Source organism: Corvus hawaiiensis, chromosome 5, assembly GCF_020740725.1.
Source record: "Corvus hawaiiensis isolate bCorHaw1 chromosome 5, bCorHaw1.pri.cur, whole genome shotgun sequence".
NCBI classification, from domain to species: Eukaryota; Metazoa; Chordata; class Aves; order Passeriformes; family Corvidae; genus Corvus; species Corvus hawaiiensis.
In genome coordinates this window covers 61,923,014-61,941,417 of record NC_063217.1, presented here as the reverse complement: position 1 = coordinate 61,941,417, position 18,404 = coordinate 61,923,014, and the positions used below count along the sequence as shown (strand labels likewise).

Below are 18,404 nucleotides of genomic sequence, written 5' to 3'. Positions count from 1 at the left end.
TGGTGTAAAATCGAGAATTTAATCTTGGGCATGTGTGTGGTACATCAAGTGAATGAGAAAAACCCAGGCCTAACGTAAAAAAAAGGGAGGATGTACCCGCTTGCCTTGTGCATGTGTATAGTGCCAGCTCACTGTCCCAGGTTCTAAAAGGTTAAAAGCACTTTGTAAGAGGAAAGGATGGTGTTTTCCCTCGGATTGGTGTCGCTGGAGAGCCTGGGGAGGGTCCGAGGTTGGAGGCTGCCTGCAGCACCCTGGTCAGCTCCTGACCCCTGGCCCCTCCACAGCCACCTCTGTCCAACCCCGAGCTGTGGGCTTGGCCCTTGGCTTTGGGCGACCAGCTTTGGAAAACCTTATATTCTGCCTTGTGTTGTTTGCAGAGGCCAGGCACTGGGACAGAGGTTACACCGCAGTGCTGCTGCAGGGAAAAGGCCGTGGATTATAAACAGAGTAACCACCCTGGGCTTGGGCGGGATGGCTGGGGGCGTAGGCACCTAAATTCTGTGGTGTCTTGTAGTGGGGCAAAAGAGAGGATATACCTCTGCTGGCTTAGAAAATGTGACAAAAATCCTCGGAACAAGGGGAGAAAATAATATTGTTAAGGAAAAGTAGGAAAGGAAAGCAGAAGTTTCTAACTGATGGAAATAGATAAAGGAGAAAGAACTGAGATGAGGAAGCTGGAAAGGGAGAGAGATGGAGAAATAGCATATAGCAGTGGAGAAGAAAGTTTTAAAACACAGTTACTTAACAGTCCCCAGAATTGTTAAGAACTGATGAACTTGAGGCAGCAGGGCAGGCTGGAAGCTGTTTGAGATTGTAAGAAGGTGAGGCGAGTCAGAGAGGTCAGGAGGAAGTTCAGGTCTCAAGAGAGCCAGACGCTGAGCTAGAGATTGCTCTCTGCATTACTGCTGTGCCAGGGCTGAGTGCAGCTTTCCAGCTCCCTGGAGCTGTGATGTTTGCAACATACAGAACTAGTGAAATCACCCTTTGTGTTGGCTTTAACTGAGGGGAAAAAACAGTCCTGACAGCGTGCTCTGAGCATTGGTGACAATTTGTACATTGTCACCAAAATATGTAGTGCCTGTTTTGCATTTGGGTGAGACACACAGTCTGTCTGGATGATGTCTTCCCTATCAGTCCTCAGCAAATACTGAAGAAAGAACCGTAGTGTTGCAGTCATACAGAAAATTATTTTGAGTAATACTGTGTCCATGAGACACTTGGTCACTTCACAGCTTGGTTTTGGATTGCTCCTTTCAAGCCTGAGGGTTCAAGCCCCACCATATATAAAGCTTTCCCAGCAACCTCTTCTCATTGTATAAAGGGACTGTTTGTTCATGCATTACATTTTCCATTTTTTCTTCTTAATGTAACATTAAACCTTCCCCTTGTTCCACAGAAGGGTAGTTTGAGATGTAGATGAGGGAATGTGTTAGGGGCTTGGGGATTTCTGGAAAACTCCAGTATTCTGTGTCAGCTGTAGCATGTCTGAAAACGTATATCCTTGAAAAAGTGATGTGAAGTTTCTTGAGTACAGCAGGTAATGTTACAACATCCAAGTACAGGCCTTTTTATAAACACAGCCATATACTTACCTCCTACATCACCTACAGTTTCACTAGTACACCGTTGATGTCTTTTAGAAGGTAATGCAGGTATTATCAGTTCCTAAAGTAATGTTTGGCTCTGAATACTGTTTTCTGACACAATAGCTAATAATCTTTCATGTTGTATTGAGTTTTCTGATAGTTTTATTTTTCTTGTTGTGATAGGAAGTGGATTTGGAAGAAAGACTTCGTGAGTTGGACCTTAGAAGTGATTCAGATATTCCTGATGTTCCTCCACCAACAGACAGCACTCCAGAAATCCTCAAGAGGGCTTTGTCAGGCTTGTCTGCCAGGTACAGTGAAACAAAGAGCTCTCAAATTTAACAGCTGGTGGCTAAAATTCACTCAGATTATGCTGCAGTTTTAAGTCTTTCAAACTGTACTGCAGTTTTAAATTTCATACGGTAAATGTGAAAATTTCAAGGATAAATTGTTGCTGGATGTTATTGATTTATTTATGCTTTGATAGTCCCTTCAGTGGAATATTTTTTGCATACACCTGTAAATTACCCATTACATGCTTTTCTAAGTAAACATAGTTTACATAAACATTTACTGAGTCTGAACATTGCAATAACATGGGCTAAAAAATTTGAATTACAGAATGATTATTTCTGGAGGTTGTAATGAACTGATTTCCTACCTCCAAGATTGAGAGGGGAGTGGTTTATGAATGAAAAGATGTGTAAATTCTCAAGATGAGGTTTGCTAGATTTTTGACGTTTCCACTTCTAAATAATTTGCTGTACAGTTAAATACACAATAGCTGATATGGTCGTATTTTTTAAAGCATTGTTTATTTTTTTTTCCTGATGTTTCTTTTAAAACGTAGGTTTCTACCTCCAGCCTCCCAGGATCTTGATGGCCAGCAGATGTGGAGGATGTGTATGTGTATAGATAGACAGATAATTGTGTGGACCTGCATAGGCATGAAGGCTGTCAGATAAAGTTCTTTGTATAATTTTTTATGCAGTCCCTTTACAACACCTGATCAGTCAAACCGCTTTGGGGCGAGCAAGTTGCATTGCGTTTTTTTCATTAATGCAATGAAAGAGCTTTTAGGTGATAGATACCAAAAAACTATCTACTAAAGTGAATATGAGTGTCATATATGCCTTATGCTCAATGTAACAAACCAAGCAATATACTGATGCCCTGTGCAATACAACGTGTGTTTCACATGCAGCTTAGGTCTCACAAAGTCAAAGGAAGGATCTCTAATCTGAACTATAATTAAAACCTTCCAAATCCTTGTAAAAGAACTGGTCTCCAGGAGATATCTCCAATAGCAGTGTGAAATGAGTTTTTTGCCTTGCTCATTTTGTAATCTGTTGTCCATTTCTGTTACAAACAGATGTAATGTTTCAGGTTTTAAAAAGCCTGTTTCTAAACTGCACCAGCTGTGAGCAGAATATGATATTCTCTATTGCCATCACACTGTAAGGAGTGTCTAGTTTCAGAGTTTTCTCATTGGGTTAAATGTGGAAGTCTTAGGTCTCCAAATCAGACTTGTTCCAAAGGGCATGGTGATACCTCAAAGCCTGCAACTAAGAGGTGCAGGTGAAACCTTTCCTGTTTCACATGCTTTAAATTCTTTATTGGAGTGTTTGCACAAAGGTGTACAAAGGGTGCTTTGAGTGAAAAATTAAATTCCTGGTGCTTTATGAATGCTAGAGTTGAAATTACCTGCCAGTTCAGTAGCCAGCAGTCCCAGCAGAGCTGTTGTCATCATGTGCAACATGAGTGGGTTGCACTGTAACTCTCAGAAATATGGATACTCTTTGTATTTGACCTCTGAAAGAAATAGTATCTATAACTTTCTAGCGGAGAGTTAGGATACAATAAACTTGGCAGGTGGCTTCCTAAATTCTGGAGCTTCTTGTCCTACTGAAGCTGTCTTTCCGGTGCTGTGCTTGCCAACACCCCCAAGATACCGTGTGGTATTTTAACATTACTCATAAAGGAAGCTGAGTTCTTCTGAAGGAGGCTTGCTCACTATGGATTTGCCACTAGGGCCAAGCTGCTCTGTGTGTACCCACATCACAGAGGAACATAAAACATGTTGTGATAAAGCCTCTTCTGCCTCTGTTCTGATACTTAAGGCAAATCCAATTAGTGGCTGTAGCTGCCATTAACCTGTCAATGAGTCAAATCCTTGAAAATCAAATTACTGCAGTTGAAATTTACATTAGAACTGGAGTCTGATTCAAAACTAACACTGAATCAGGTGTATCTCCTGATGCAGCAATGAAACACAAGACTGATGGAAAGCAAAACATTAGAAAGAATGTCTTGAGGCTTATAGTAGGGAGCTTTGTGTTTAGCAGTGACTTGTGATTAGTTGCTTCAGTGGACATTGAGAGGAAACAACCTCAAATTGTGCCAAAGGACATTTAGGTTGGATGTTACGAAAACTTAATTTAGGAAAAAGGTTTGGAATTAAACCTCTGGAGAGGTTTAACTTAGGAAAAAGGTCAAGCATTGGAACAAACTGCCTGGGGAACTGGTGCAGTCACCATCCACGGAGGTATTTAAAAGATGTGTAGATGTGGCAGTCAGGGCCATGATTTAGTGGTGGACTTGGCAGTGCTGGGTTAATGGTTGGACTCGATGATCTTAGATCAACTTAAATGATTCTATGATTCTGTGGTAACAGAAATTTTTATTCCATTTTCCTTAGGTAGCCAATAGCAGCTGCAAAGGTCTACAAGGACAAAAGAGTACAGCTAGTTTGACCCACCAATCCCCATTGTTACATATTCTCCTGTCCTGATTCCAGTGCTCACAAGAGCACAGGACTGCTTTCAGTAGATAACCCTCTACTGGGCAAAGAGCTCCTTTACTGCTGTAGAGAATTGGTGATCACTTGTTTGGAGGTTTTGTTGTGTGGCCATTACTCCTCAAAGAATAATTTGCTTTTTACCTGGCAGCCTTTCTTTCATATGCCAGCCTTTTCATGGCTGGGCCCCCATCAGTCTTGCAGCTTATGTGATGCTTTTTGAGGGTCGTGGTGTATCTTCACAGCAGCTTCAATGTGGGGGTTGTACCAATTCATTGCAAATGACACTTGGCAGGGTTGAGGCAGCACAGGGGAAGAAGAAAGGTGTCTAACTTCCATTTTATTTTACTATGCATCTTGTTTAGTTGGACAGTTGCTTGAGTCTGTGTTTCTTGCTATGCATTTGATTAAACACAAAAAATTCTGCTATTCCCACTGTTTCTAATATGGTTTAGTCTCTAGTTAGCAGAGGAAGTGGAATTTATTTTCATTTATAACTGCTTGCTTTTTATTTTTTTTTTTTTAATAGATGGAAAAATTGGTGGATTCGTGGAATTCTCTCCCTCGCTATGATTTCTGGGTTTTTTCTGATTATATATCTGGGATCATTTATGCTGATGCTTCTGGTAAGTTTATTTAAATGCATTCTTCTGTGCAAGAGTTACTTGATCTCTTCATTCATCATGCCAAGCTGAAAGGAAACTGCACAGACAATTCAGAGCAATTGTCTTTTATTTCTGTAAATGTAAATACTTTTGAAAAACACTTGACAGATTCACAACTGGACCTTGTAGATGAAGAACTTTTTATATACTGTAATTACTTTTTTTTTTTTTTAGGAGTTAAAGTAACCCCAAGAAGTTGAATCACTGTTGCCTTACTTAACTACTATCATCCATTTCATTGACTAGTTTGTATGACCTACTGTTGCACATTGAGGTTTGTTTTAAAAAGCAAACAAACAGAAATCAGACTAAAACCAACCCAAGAAAAACTCCAGACAGCAAAAATCTAAAATAAAAAAATAAGAGACAGGTGCAATTTTGACGCTAAGGAAAGCAGGCAGCCCTGGTCGGTCTGCAACCGGCACTGAAAGGCTTTCCTCAGACATGCTCCTTTAATTCCGTATTTCTCTATGGGGCTTCGTTGTGGCCTTGCATTTATCTGTAGGTTGGAGCTAGATCCCTTTCTAAGGTACAGGCAAAGTGCATTTTTAGGTCATGAAGTGCAATACTGATGAGGAAAACAATAGTTATAATATTCTTCATACATGCTGCATAGCATGTCAGCCTTTACTGCTTCTTTGCATCATTTTAATTGCTGGTATTTTTATGGAATGGTGGTTTAACTATCTTTCCCAGTCATGGCAAGGAACAGGCAGGAATGTAGCCTTTAATGGGCTGAAATTGGTCCTTCTAGGTAACTGTTTCAATTTTTGACTCTAAGTTTGTTTAACTGCCAAAATGTGAATTTACTTCCTTCTTGGCCTCCTGTGAGACAATTTTTGGATTGATATTCCTGGAAATATTTAGGTTGGGAAAGACTTTTAAAATCATTGGGTTGAACTGTTAACTCAGCATTGCCAAGTCCACCACTAAACCATGTCCCCCAGTCCCACATCTACACGTCCTTTAAATATCTGCAGGGATGGTGACTCAACCACTGCCCTGGACAGCATCTTCCAAAGCTTGACAGCCCTTTTGGTGAAGAAATTTTTCTTAATATCCAATCTAAACCTCCCCTCCCATCTAAATTGAGGCCATTTTCTTTTACTTGTTACTTAGGAAAAGAGACCAACCCCTGTCCCTGTCTCCCAGCTCAACAACTGGTCTTACCATTAAAGACTGAGGCAAAGAAAGCATTAAGTACCTCAGCCTTCTCCTCATTCTTTGTCACTGTGTTTCCCCCTGCATCCAATGAAGGATGGAGCTTCTCCTTAGCCCTTCTTTTGCCTCTGATGTATTTATAGTGGTGGTTTTTATTGTCTTTTATGGCAGTAGCCGGATTAAGTTCTCATTGGGCTTTGGCCCTTCTCTTCCTGCATAACCTCACAACATCCTTGTAGTCATTCTGAGTCACCTGCCCCTTCTTCTGAAGGTCATAAAACCTCGTGTCTTGAGAGACTGGAATGCTATTTCACCAGCATTATAGTCTGCATTGCAGTTTCTACAGCTGATTTAGTCTGGTTTATATTTCCTGCTTTCAGATGAATGACATAACAAACTACTAATTCATTGTCTTATTCATGGAGGATTTTCTTTTTTGTGTGTGAAGAAACAACAAAAAAAGCCCTTTTAAAGTGCAGGTTGCTGTAAAGAGATTTTTTTTCCCCCCCGCAACCCTTCCTTTAGTAGTCTCTTACATTTGAGAATGATGATTATGAACAAAAAGGAACTCATCAATTTTCAGGGTGATTTTGTGTATCCATGGTATACAGTCGGATTGCAATCATGGGCAAAGCTGTTAAGACATGAACCAAAAAGTAATTAGTTACTATAGAATTGTAATAGAGTTCTTCTTTTGTGCCATAAAGCAAAAAGTCTGTCTTCTAATATGATGAGCTGTTAATGAAATTGATATTTGAGACTATGTAAAAAGGAGAATGGAGGGAAAAAATGGTCTGGTTCATGAATTATTTCATTTCGCTGGAATAAAATAGCTTATATTTAAATAACAGTTGTGATGATAAAACTGAATCTCAGTACTGGGACTGAAAATGCCCAGAGACTTGTAGGAAGAGTAATCCAGTGAGGTTTGGAGGACAAGACCTGAGACTGCCCTAAAGAGTTGGAAAGTATGTTCTAAATTTGCTGGCTACTCAGGTAACAGGCTTCCATGGCTTGGACCCCGGTGCCCTTTCCCACTGCAGGGTGCAATCCTGCAATGTTGCTCTTCCTTGTAGCATTTAAGTTTTATAGGATAGGCCAAGCAGAAGAAAGAGCACAAGGTAGGGAAGCTTCAAAATTAACTCGTTGGGGTGGTGTAAGACTGTTTAATCTGTGTTCACACATTGAACAAGATGAAATGTATTGATGAATGCAGGTGGTAAGAGGATGCTGCAAAGCCTTGTGTGCTGATGTGCACCAGGAGCGTGGGCAGGTTCTTGCTCCTGCATGGGATTACCCATGGCCTGGGTTTGGCAATTCCATATGTCTGGGTAGGGTGATCTGCTTGGAGACTCAGATTGGACAGAAGTGGCAGAGTCTTCTGAAGCCCAAAGGCATGAGGACATACTGCCAGACTTGGGCCAGCAATGCAGGGAAGCAGTGAGGTCAGCAAAACAAAATGAAGGCCTGGGAGGATGCGGCATTCAGACCTGGGTTAGACGAGCTTTGCCTCTAATCATAAATGCTAATTGCCCTTAATGAGATGCTTGCAAGTGGAAGACCTGGGTGTCTAAGCTGTGTTGCACAGCTAGTTTTTTGCATTGGGCCTGGAAAATATTTCTTGAATTAAATGTAAAGATAAAACTTAGCCAAAAGAAATAGGAGAGCTTTCTTTACAGGAAGCACTTCTGACCTGCTGCTGTCAAACTGTTTTAATGCAGAAAGGTCAGGAGCTTTCCCTTGTTTCATATTTTTGAAGCCAGCCCAGTGTGGGGTTTTTTTCTTTATGTACAGTGGTTTGGAGATTTTTTTTAAGTTTTAAACAGAGCTTAGTTTTCCTTGGATTTGCTTTGAAGCTGTTTTCTGAGTGGAATTTGACTTCAGAATAATATCGCCCCCTTAATGCAGGCTGCAGTGCTCCTTACTGCCTGTAAGAAACAACTGCAGCATATTTACAAAGTTCTTTATTTCTCTTATTTTAGGTCTTAAGCATCCAAGTGAAGTGTTACCATGAAATCATTACTATTGGTTACAGAGTCTACCACTCGTATGATTTACCATGGTTTCGATCCCTCAGCTGGTGAGTAGCAAGCCAGAACATCAAGAAGCTGGGATGTGAAACTTAAATCATCTTCTTCCTCTCCTGTTGTGGTGTAATGACAGCTTTGTGGGTCATGTGCAGACATAAAACTTCACACCTGTCTCAAATACAGAATTCTGTGGTTGTGTTCCACCTGTGAACTTGGACAAGTCAGTTGGCCTTTCATTACTTGGTTTTTTTCCTTGTTAAAAATAAATCCTTGTTTGTTTTGTTTTTAAGACTTGCATTTAGTATATATTGTCTTATTAAAATAACTGTTAGCTGTTGCATATTGCAGGTACTTTTTGCTGTGTGTGAACTACTTCTTTTATGGAGAGACTGTAGCTGATTACTTCGCTACATTTGTGCAAAGAAGAGAACAGCTGCAATTCCTCATTCGTTACCACAGGTTTATATCTTTTGCGCTCTATTTAACAGGTAAGTGCAGGAAGTCACAAAAATGGAAGAACTTTGTGCTGCATTTGCTTATTTAATTAAAAAGATATATATAATTGCTCCTCATCTTTATGCACTTTCAGTTTCTTTTTCCTCTTAATGCTTGAGGAAATGAGGTGTTTGCAGTTACATTTTTCCCGTGAAAAGATGAGTACAAATTTTGCATTCACTGAGAAGAAGAAAGCAGCCTAAACAAGTAGATGATCTTGAGACAGTTAAGATAATAGTGCTCAAAAGAGGTTGGCAAGCATTAATTTTGATTGCTGAAGATCTGGTGCTATTTTGGCAGGCTGTAGTAATGACTTCTATGTGTAATTGCTGTGCTGGATTGATTCTTTATTGTGCAAGTGTTCTCCTAGGGCTCCAGTAATAGGATTTACTAATATATTTTTAAACTGATTAGTCAAAGTGCCTGAGTCTTAATTTTGTCTGCAAGATATTCAGATACTTGCCTCATGGGTAGATTTCCTCCCTGTCCAAAGAAAAAAATTTTAAAAGCCTCTTCTCTAGGAAGAAGAAACACAAGCTGGCTCTCTTGTGGGGTATTGCTTTGTGAACATGTAAATATGTTTTTTCAGCAATGCAGTTTAGCATAAAAGTAAATCAGCTGAATACTCAGATTGGCTTAAGGGACAGGGGTCTGCTATGCTACAAATACTTGTAAAGTGTACTGAGAAACCTGGTCTTTGTGATGAACTGTCAGTTTGTCTATTGTTGGGGTTTTTTTCTTAAACCAAAGAAAAATTCTGCTCAGTGCTTAGATCACAAACTTGAAACCAGCTTTGCGAAACTTGACCTTTTTCAGCGGCTTTGGCTTGAGGAAACTAACTTAAATAATGCCTTGTGACCTGGTGAGGGGAGAGATGAGACAAGCCAGGCATGAGCAAAAGGAGGAGGCAGAGCATAGCAGAGCCCCTTGACATTGGGATTATGGGGTCACTTAGGGGCTATCACGAGAATTCAGGGTCTTTTGAGGGCCTCTGACCTCCACTGGCTCAGGAAGTTGTCCTGGGAGAGAAGGCGCTGTATTAATCCCCCCGAAAGTTCTTTTTGGTCAGCTGAATTCTCCAACACCTGTGCTTCCCACTTGCATTGCATGCAGCCATATGCCTGCCTGGGGGAAAGGGGCAAGCTGGTCTTTTCCTTTCATTTATTTCTGTTAGTAATTCAAGACCAGTTTGTTCACCTGGCTTTTGAGTGGTTTTTAAAAGTCATGATCTCCTTTACTAAAAATAGATGTCCACAATGGGACCCTGTATGTGAGATGGATGTTCTTTACTGATGTTAGCTAAACCTGTGTTAACTAAATCATAATCTTGTATGAGAATAATTCTATATGTACACTTAACTGCATATAATTCAATGCTTCTGGCAGCAAAGGGATTAAAACTGCTTCAATGGAAGAGAATTACTGGTATATCACAGTGTCATTGAATATAAGATGGTACAAACTGCACTTGCTTTGTTTTACAGGATTCTGCATGTTTGTTTTGAGTTTAGTGAAGAAACATTATCGTCTGCAGTTTTACATGGTGTGTATTACCCACTTTGCTGTGGCCATTCACATTATGAATGTCACTAGAAACAGTCATGTCCATATGTTCATAAAATAGTTCAGAAGAGGGGTGTGAAAAATGTGCTTAAATTGAGAGTAACATGAAATCAAGTGGTGTTGGACTGTATCTGTTCACCTTGCAGATTATTATTATTATTATTCTATCCCAGGATGTGGCCTTTCAGTCAGTACAAGGTGTCCTTGGTGAGGCCTTGCACACGTCCAACATGATATGTTTCCCTTAGTGATAGGCTGATATGAAAGAGCTTGCTAGAGGAGGGGGATGCATCTCCCTGCCAGGTCTGAAGCTGAACAGTTCAGCATTGTGTGGAAAGTGGTTGTTGTGACTCAAATGTTGTTTTCTAGAGGCCCCACTGAAGTACCTACCATGAAGGGAACTTGATCTTAACCCCTGTGTGGAATATTTATTCTGTGACACTTCACAGCTGTTCTGGTCTTCTGCTCTGCAGTGTCTCAATAGATCATTGATGTGTTAAAAGAAGCAGCATTCTCATCTCTCATATTTGTCCCCCCAATAATCAGCATAGTAGCTAAGCAACAGCACGAACCTTTTTCTTATGTGTATCTTATACATTGAAAACTAATTTTGTAACATTACAGGTTCAAACCAAAGCAAACAAAACACCCAAAACAGACCCAAAACACCCCACTGACAGTGCCCCACCTCCCACTCCTATATAGGAATGATCAGAAATCACAGTGAAACAGCAATGCAGTACAGCTCCTGTCTTGAGAGAACTTGAGCAATCAGGGCATTGCACAACTTTAAAGATTTCCTAAAGCTCTGGGAATGCAGTTAACCCCTCTGTTTCTCCACTACTTTAGGTAACACTTTACCATTGAGGATCCCCAATTCTAGACTAGGACTTAACTGAGCCTTGTATAAGCATGTAAAAAAAATCTTTTACTCAAAATAATGCACCCTGTTTGTAGGAGAACTTGCCTGACAGTGAGATGCAGCTTTTCTAGAGGGATAGTCTTTTATCTTCTAATCTGTAAAAACACCTCCTCATCTTCAGATTGGCACAATGTAAATGTATTAACTTGCCATGTTCTTTTTACCTTTTTCCTATTCTGGAAAGAAGGTGAAAATGTGTAGTGTCAGTCACGTGACTTGGTGTCTGCCCAGAAAACATTAAAATGTGACTACCCAGGAATTGCAACAAAACAGAGGGAAGCCATATATCTACTGTGTGGCAACACAGTGTTTAGGAAGAAAAGGACAGTCTATCCCATCCCTGGAAGTGTCCAAAGCCAGGCTGGATAGGGCCCTGATCAATCTGGTATAGTGGAAGGTGTCCCTGCCTGTGGTGAGGGACCTTTCCAACCAAACTGTTCTGTGATTCTAATAGAGTAGGCATTTGGTTTTAGGGGGTGTTCCAATGTCAGTATACAAATACTAAAAATTTTGCTGCAGAGCTGCTTTAATTAACCAGCAATTAATATTTTCAGAAATAGTCATTTCTCGTACCCCTCCCCCCCTCAGCCTTCTCAAGTTGTCTGAGTCTGGCTGCAATAGGAAAACACATGTGGTAAGAGAATTAAGAAGTAGGACATTTTGGGTGTTAAATGGCCCAGAAATTTAGAGTGCCTAAATTTGTTGTATCATGAGAAAACTACCAGTTCTTGATTTAAAGGTGTTTGGAAAATAAAATCTACTGCAGAATCTTTACTGGTAACCTGTTTGGAAACCACTTTATTGTACACTGGCTCTACAGATTAAACATCAAGTACATACAGTAGTACTGAACTAAATGGTTGTTTAAATGACCATGCCCTTAAAAACAAACACTTTAATTTTGCTAATCCTCAGAATTTTCATGTTTCATAAGAGTATTCTGTTATGAGAGAGATCCACATCTGTGTAACATGACTCTTTCATGAGTAGTTCATTGCCATTTTATTGTTACAGTTCTAACATGTCTGTTGTATGTATATACAGAATATCACATTGCTTAAACTTCTTTGCTGCTTTCATGCTGGAGGTGTATGTCTTACTAAATCAGGTGTTAAACTGTTAAAAAATTCTGGGTGGAGGTAAGTGATGGAGAAACCTGCTGAAGTTTCGGAACTTGCTTCAGAAAGCCAGCTCACCTGTGATATACTGCATGCACACATCTCTTGCATTATCACTAGAACTGATCTTCCCAGGGAGCTCCTCAGCAGCTCTTCAGCAGCTCATGTAGCAGCAGCTCCTGTAGCCAGGATTTATGGAGGTGTACGGGTCGGTGTTTTCACTAACTGTTGTGTTGTTGCATTGTTAACAGTTCGCATGGACTCATGTCACTTTGCTGATCACTGTAACTCAATCTCATCTTGTCATCCAAAATCTCTTTGAAGGCATGATCTGGTAAGGGGACAGTAACAAACTGATTTGTACCTCTATTGCATTGAAAGGTTGGTTCTTTTGCAAAAATCTAGTTAGGGAATAATCGTGACAACAGTTAAAGCAGTACAAATTAAAGGAGTGTTAATGTCTAGTTGGAAGGGGAATTGGAGGAATTGGGAGTGATGAGGTAAAGCATATAGGAGAGGAAGCAGAAACCTCTATCTAGATTGACAGACACAAGTTTGACAGTTTTGAACAACCACTTCATTTACTTGCAAGGAATAGAATTGATTGCGTGCTAGGTCAAATAGTTTCCACAGCATTTTGCTGAATGGATGAATATCCAGCGATTCTTTTGCAATTACTTGGGAGCTTTGGGTTGCTCAGAGCTATAGAAGTTGGACCATTTAATTTGAAATCCCCAATCTGGCCACATTCCCTGCACCCTTCCCTGTTCAAATAAATTCAGAGTGCTTAAAATATTTTAAGAGTTTTAATCTTGATTATTGTTGGGCAATCTTTGTGCCCCATTTCCAGTGATACATTAAATTTTGGCAGTGCAGTTAAACTTGATTACTTAAAGCCTCTCCTCAGAGAGTGGGTGTGTTTTCCTACCCCTCACTTCTTCAGGGACAGGGTAAATTTCAAGTCAGGAAAGAAGGAAGAAGCACATGGAAGATGGTTTGTGTTCTTCCAAGGACATAGTGCTGTATGTTCTCCTCTTCCTGATATATGTACATCTGGGGAGATGATTGCAGACAAGGCATGCTTAGAAAGAAAGCCCAAAGCCTTTGACAAAGTTTCTGTATACAAATTCTTTTTGTAGTGATTATATTCATGTGTCAAAAACTGAACCTAGTTGCTTTGCTAGCCTATTATTTCTTATTGCTACTCTTGCTAGACAATTTGGCAGATGATCAAAAAATCTGACTTTTAGCTTATTAATACATCTGTACTTTGAAAAGGAGAGAAAAAAAAAAAAGAGCTTAACAGGCTTGAATAACAACTTCAGATGGGGTCTGCATGCAAAGAACACTTAAAAAGCTGCTCCGAACTGACAAGAGGGGGAAAAAAATAAAAGGAAAACTCCTTTTTTAGATTTAGCTGTCATTTAAACTTTTCAAGTAATTTGCTTGTTTTGATACTACCAAAAACATTAACGTGTTTATATCTGTTGATTTCTTCTTACCTGTGGTACCAGTCTTTAAGCCTTATAGGAAAAAGCCAGCCTGTTCATATTTTAAGCTCATGCACCAAAATAACACTTTAACTTGAACTAACATGAATCTGTAATGATCTTGTTTGGCTGAAGACTAAAACCAGTGTAGCTAAATGTGGTGCTCATGGGGGAACGAGGTGAACACATTATGAAACATAATTCCTTCCAAATACTGCAGAAAAATTTCCCAGAAAGAAATTCTGCTCTTTCAATTTTTGTCCTGTGTTTAGGTTCAGGCAGTTTTTCTCTGTGAAACTTTTAATGTCTTTCTCTAGGTTTCTGGTTCCAATTTCAAGTGTTATCTGCAATGACATTGCCGCTTATATTTTTGGATTCTTCTTTGGCAGAACTCCATTAATTAAGGTAGGTGCTTAGGCACTTCCTCACTAACAAGCTTTTACAATTTATAGCAATTTTGTTACTTGTTCAAAAACATGTTAATGGAAAAAAATACCCTGTACTGCATGATTCACATCTTTGCTAAAAAAGCTTAAGCTGACTATCCTGTTCCTGAAAACTTGTATATGGGAAACTGGGATTAATGTGAATGTGATACTGGCATTACAGGATAATACAGTTTGAGCCTATTGCATCATCATTTATAACTGCATTCTTTTGGGATTTCAGGTGCAGGTTTAGTTGCATGCTTACTGCACAGAAACTTTAATTTGAAATAAGCCACTGGGTCATATATACCTGCTCCTCATTCAGTCTTGTTGACTGAGAAGGTCTCAAGCTTTTATCTTCCTATTCTGGTAGAATATGCAAGACCCCACACAAAGCTGTGAATTATTTCATGATGTTGCCATGTTAACTTTTGGAGATTTAGTTGGTTCTGATATTAAACTGCCCTTAAATTGAAAATGTGATAGAATTTGGTGAAGAAAACAGCTTGGCACACTGGTCTCTCTAGCTATCTAGTTATGTATTGGTTATCCAGCCTGTCTGCAGGAAGCTGGTGTCTCCTGAGGAGCATCCCCAGCAGTGGTTGTGTCACACCCAGGTTTCTGGCACTATCTAAATGAGCACTTGCTTGCAGAGCTCTGCAACAGAGCTGAGGTGTGCTCATGCAGATTTCCCAGTCTTCTGCTTGAAAGGAGTTCAGCTGCTTAATCTGGGTCAGATCCGGCCAGCAGCAGGCTCCAATCAGCAGAAGCAGATGGGATGGGAGCTCTCCTTTCCCTCAAACTGCCCAGTGGCACTGACAAAAATGTGGCTTTTTGCTACCTTGCCTGGGACAGGTCCTTCTATTTATCATGTTCAGTAGCTGCAGCTGCTGACATTCAGTATTTCACACAAACCTTTAAAAAACCAAGTAGGAGCTTAATTTGCACAAACAAGATCAAGAAATAGAGTAAAAGAGGTGCAGTGATGTAACTAATGGACTAACACTATCTCTTTTGTGCCCAGCTGTCTCCAAAGAAGACCTGGGAAGGGTTCATTGGAGGCTTCTTTTCCACTGTTGTATTTGGATTTATTGTAAGTAACCACAGTACACTCATAGAACCATAGAATGGTTGTGTTTGGAAGGGACCTTAAAGATCACCTCATTACAGTCCCCCTGCCATGGACAGGAACACCTCCCACTACCCCAGGTTGCTCAGAGCCCATCTAACCTGGTCTTGAACACTTCCTGGGATGGGAATTTCCTTGTATAGATTCAGTCTTCGTATTTTTACTTGAAATAAAATTGCTGATAACTTTGGTTATCTCAAACTGCTGAAAGCCTAAGAGTTAGGGTGGTTTTTGGCTAGGGAATTCTGCCAATTCGTAACTAGCTGGAAAGGATAGGCAAGGTTTTAACCTCTCCTGAATAGATAATATTGCCCATTTTTTGCCATTGCTGTTACAATATCTGGAATAGTTTTATCTGTTAGTTGCATCCCTATTTTGAAACTGAAGTTTATCAATAGCATTATTTATGCTTTGTGAAGTAGTACTTTCATGTTACATGGTTTGTAATGACATTTCTCCTGGAAAGCAATTTATTCTAATGATATGCACAGGTGATAATACCAGCATAAGTAGCTGTTGTGACAAGTAATTTGTCACCAAGGTCAGCAGAACTCATAAGAGCCAAACTTAGTAGAAGAGATATTCAAGTTTTAATGGACAAGTGAACTGCAAAAAATTATGAGTGGATGACATTTTTGGGTTTTATAAGGCAGAAACGTCCAGTAGATACAATTCTGAGAGATAGGAAAAGGAAAACAATTTGGGTGATCATCACTAAGCTCATTGAACATCTGCCTTGTTGAGGCATCCTCTAGTTTAAACAGGTCAATTTTTCTCCGTTCTGTGTCTCTTACTAGAAAGATTTTTATTACCCTGAGTTTGTGGTGATAAAGCCATTCATTAAGCCATGATTTTTGAGTGAAACAACAGATGTCTAATTCAGGAGTTCTTGTTTTGCTTTTCAGTTTTCCTATTTTTTGGCTCAACATCAGTACTTTGTCTGCCCTGTGGAATACAACAGTGAAACCAACAGATTTGTGACAGAATGTGAACCTTCTGAGCTCTTTCAAATGAAGAAGTACTCTGTGCCACCATTGCTTCAGGCTGTGTTGGGATGGGTAAGGAAAAAACCCAGGCTTTGGTTAAAATTGAAATCATGCTTCCCAGCTTAAATGGGTTTCCAAACCATTTTAGAAGGGTATCTGAATGCTGGTAAGGCTGGAAGAGTAAGAACTGGATCAATGCCATGAGCCTCTCCATAACTCGTATGGGGGATGTGGTCACCCAAGCAGGATGGAAATGCACGGTTGGAGTCACCCGAGGGAACATGCCTGTGTTCTCGTGGCCTGTATTCTCTTTGTGCTGGAAATGGATGCCACTTAGGCATTTTGCAGACCTATTTTTGAAGAAAAACCTTGGAAATATTTTTGTGGGAAGTGGACAAAGGCTTGTTATGGCCCGAATTAGTGGCAAGCTGAAGTAAGCCTGTAGAATTTCATTCTCTTTTCAGCTAGCATGTAACTGCTGTTAGGATTGGAGTTTTACTGTCTTCATCACATAGCATCCTGTATGTTAGTGCCACTACTTCCACACCGAGTGAAAAAGAACTACCAGCAGCAGTTCCATGAAATGTAATCTCTGACCCTTTAAAATATGTAAGCTTAAAATGCCTACCATTAAACATTTTTAAACACAGTGTTAATTATTTTTCTTGTAGGAAACAGTGAATATGTACCCATTTCAGATGCACAGCTTTGCACTGTCAACATTTGCCTCATTAATTGGGCCATTTGGAGGATTCTTTGCCAGTGGATTTAAAAGAGCTTTCAAAATCAAGGTATGTAATGAGTCCTGTAAGGTGGTTTCATTTTGGTTTTCTCTTTGGATTAGATAAATTGGTGGGGCAGGGTTTAGGGTTTTTCTAAATCATTCATTGTAGTAGCTGGAGTTTCTACTAAGTTGTGATGATGTTTGAGCTGGTATTTAGCATCAGAAGCAGGACTTTGTTTTATCAGATGTGTGTGTGTGTGTGTTATTCTTCAAACTTGCACAGTCAGCATGTGACGTCAGTGCTGGAAACCTAAGAATAATGTGTAGTTTGGTCAATAATTACTCTTCCAAGTCATGTTGCAGAAGTGGTTTAGACAAGCAAAATGTGAGATATTATAGTTGACATGAAAGGCAATCTGTAGAAGCGCTGACAGTGGTTTACCCTTCAGATTGTGGCTGACTGGTTTTTACCAGTGGTATTTGTGTCACCAGCAGAGCCAGGTGTGTCAGGCTCACCAATGCATGAGATGTTTGGCTTTGCCAGTACAGTGCTGCCTTGTAACAGCAGTGTGTATTGGCAAATTCTGTGATCTGCTACCCTCTGTTTATTGCAAGGTGAGCACTGTCGCTCGTGTCAGTGTTGTCCCTGGCTGATATTAAATGGCAGCAGGAATGTGGCAAGAGGGCAGCCCCAAATTTTCTCCCAACCTTCTTTATGTCTTGGTAGGACTGCTGTAATTCTTATCCTGTTGCTTGTTGTTGTTCATGTTGTTATTATGTTGTTATTCCGTATGTCCACCAAGCTGCATGTGCTTTGCACAGAAATGTGTAAACCTCTCTGTTTGTGCTGAATTCCTGTACATGTGCTTGTACTGACCCCTCTTTCTCATGCTGGTCCCAGCAGCTTGCCCAGCAGCTTGCTGGCCACAGCACTCTTGTACCTGTATGGCCAGGTAGCAAGAGACTGTGTGAAGAAGGAATGTGGGATGAAAAAAATGCTGCTGAAAAGCAGCACTTATTCTTAGATTAGAATATTAAAAAGTAGATTCTTTTTAAAACTTCTGGGCCCCAAAGTGATGACCAAAGGACTGTCGGGAAGTCAAGGATATTGTGGAGGTGCTGCTGAAGGCAGTGTGTCGGTTAGGTTAAACACTCCATGCCTGCCCAGCACTGGGCAGGACTAGTTTAACTTGCTGGCAGTCACCCCACGTGACTGACTAAGGTCAGGGTTTTCACTCACAGAGGACACAAGTGAGTGTGGCTGACAGAAAGGATGTCTGAAGGTATTTTGATTGATAAAGCTGTTCTAT

General features: G+C 40.2%; 1 protein-coding gene across 1 annotated transcript in view; it reads left to right on the top strand.

The window, feature by feature from the left end:
- The window catches only part of CDS1 (CDP-diacylglycerol synthase 1), a 29,645-nt gene that overhangs the window by 6,639 nt on the left and 4,602 nt on the right, over window positions 1-18,404 (top strand). Inside the window, exons 2-11 of the mRNA XM_048304685.1 lie at window positions 1,770-1,897; window positions 4,913-5,009; window positions 8,192-8,289; window positions 8,588-8,727; window positions 10,219-10,277; window positions 12,589-12,671; window positions 14,145-14,232; window positions 15,280-15,348; window positions 16,290-16,442; window positions 17,042-17,161. Of these exons, the coding sequence (XP_048160642.1) occupies window positions 1,770-1,897; window positions 4,913-5,009; window positions 8,192-8,289; window positions 8,588-8,727; window positions 10,219-10,277; window positions 12,589-12,671; window positions 14,145-14,232; window positions 15,280-15,348; window positions 16,290-16,442; window positions 17,042-17,161 (1,035 nt within the window). The remainder of the gene's footprint in view (window positions 1-1,769; window positions 1,898-4,912; window positions 5,010-8,191; window positions 8,290-8,587; window positions 8,728-10,218; window positions 10,278-12,588; window positions 12,672-14,144; window positions 14,233-15,279; window positions 15,349-16,289; window positions 16,443-17,041; window positions 17,162-18,404) is intronic.